The 1,193-nt window shown below is 50.5% G+C and overlaps 1 protein-coding gene across 1 annotated transcript in view; it reads right to left on the reverse strand.

Annotated features, from left to right (window-relative positions):
• Window positions 1-412: 412 nt before the first annotated feature.
• Window positions 413-1,193, reverse strand: part of GL218_09614 (Folylpolyglutamate synthase, mitochondrial) — a gene marked incomplete at both ends in the record, with an annotated part of 11,375 nt that continues 10,594 nt past the window's right edge. The window contains one exon of the mRNA XM_033586447.1: window positions 413-718. Coding sequence (XP_033434217.1) covers window positions 413-718 — 306 coding nt within the window. The remainder of the gene's footprint in view (window positions 719-1,193) is intronic.

Consider the following 1,193-nt stretch of genomic DNA (forward strand, 5'->3'; position numbering starts at 1 on the left):
CAACGATACGGGTGACGGAAGAGTCCCGGCTGCGACACATTAGCTAATGCATACATACACACTATAGTAGAGCACACACGATGTAGGTGACTGTATCTTATCTTGGGATGCCTTTGAAAACCAGCTCGCAGCTTCGGTGATGCTTAGGTCATTATGAGCACCATCCAAAAAGAAGACGCGATTCGAATGTATAATGGTTTGGAATCGTCCGGGCCAATAAAATTCTTCTATTCCTTTCAGAATGTCGTACTTTGAGAGAGGTGTCAGTCTCTGAGCAGCCAGAAAGGCATTGCTGACTTGAATTCCCAGTGAGCAGTTAAGTCGTTGCACATCAGGCAGATTGACTGGGAGGCTTTTGTCGAGTTGTATGAATCTTAGTACTATGCCCTTTTCAGCCGCTCGCTTTTCCAATTCAGCCGATACTTCCGATGTCTGTGGTGCAGAAAATGCCGCAGCGCCTGTCTTGAAAATACCAGCCTTGTGCCATGCAATATTCTCGATGGACGGCCCCAGTTGCAAGACGTGGTCGATCCCNGAGTGGTTCGAAGTTGATACGGATTCGCTCGTTGACCTCCATCAGATGGGGCGACGTGTATAGTCCGGTCTTGATAAGCCTGCCATTCCTCTGCCCGTATGTTCGAAGAAACACTTCGACCCACGCTGCAGTGCTTCCCTTGCCCTTGGTTCCAGCGACATGGACGACAGCGAGCTTTTCATGCTATTTTGTGGTTAGATAGAACGCTTCGAAGCGAAAGAGGATTGCCGTACTGGGTTGCCAAGGCGTTTAAGCCAGCCTGCCATTCCGTCTATGTGCGGCGAACCAGTGAACTGTGGTTTTCCGTTTGGCAAGGAGGACATTGGAAAATTTGTGGCCACGGCTGGTTTTTCTGGTCGTCGAGGTCTTCTCCTGNCAACGCTCATCGCCGATTCGCTGCTCGTACCCATTTGTGTGCGAGAATGTCGTAGATTGGCAGCTACGAACTGGTGTCAACTGTGCATGCTCTTCGGGGCCCAGATGGGTGAAAGAAGCGGCCTACTTATGCTACATATACTCTGCAGACTGGCTTCCCGTCAATTCCCTTGCCTGCACCAAATGGGCTAACGCTATGCCCATATTACGGGGCTTACACCAAGCATGGGTTATCGACGGCTCTCTTCTTACGAGCCATGCGGCGAGATGTGTGGGAGCCAAT

The sequence above is a fragment of the Daldinia childiae genome (assembly GCF_008694065.1).
Source record: "Daldinia childiae strain JS-1345 chromosome Unknown Scaffold59, whole genome shotgun sequence".
NCBI lineage: Eukaryota > Fungi > Ascomycota > Sordariomycetes > Xylariales > Hypoxylaceae > Daldinia > Daldinia childiae.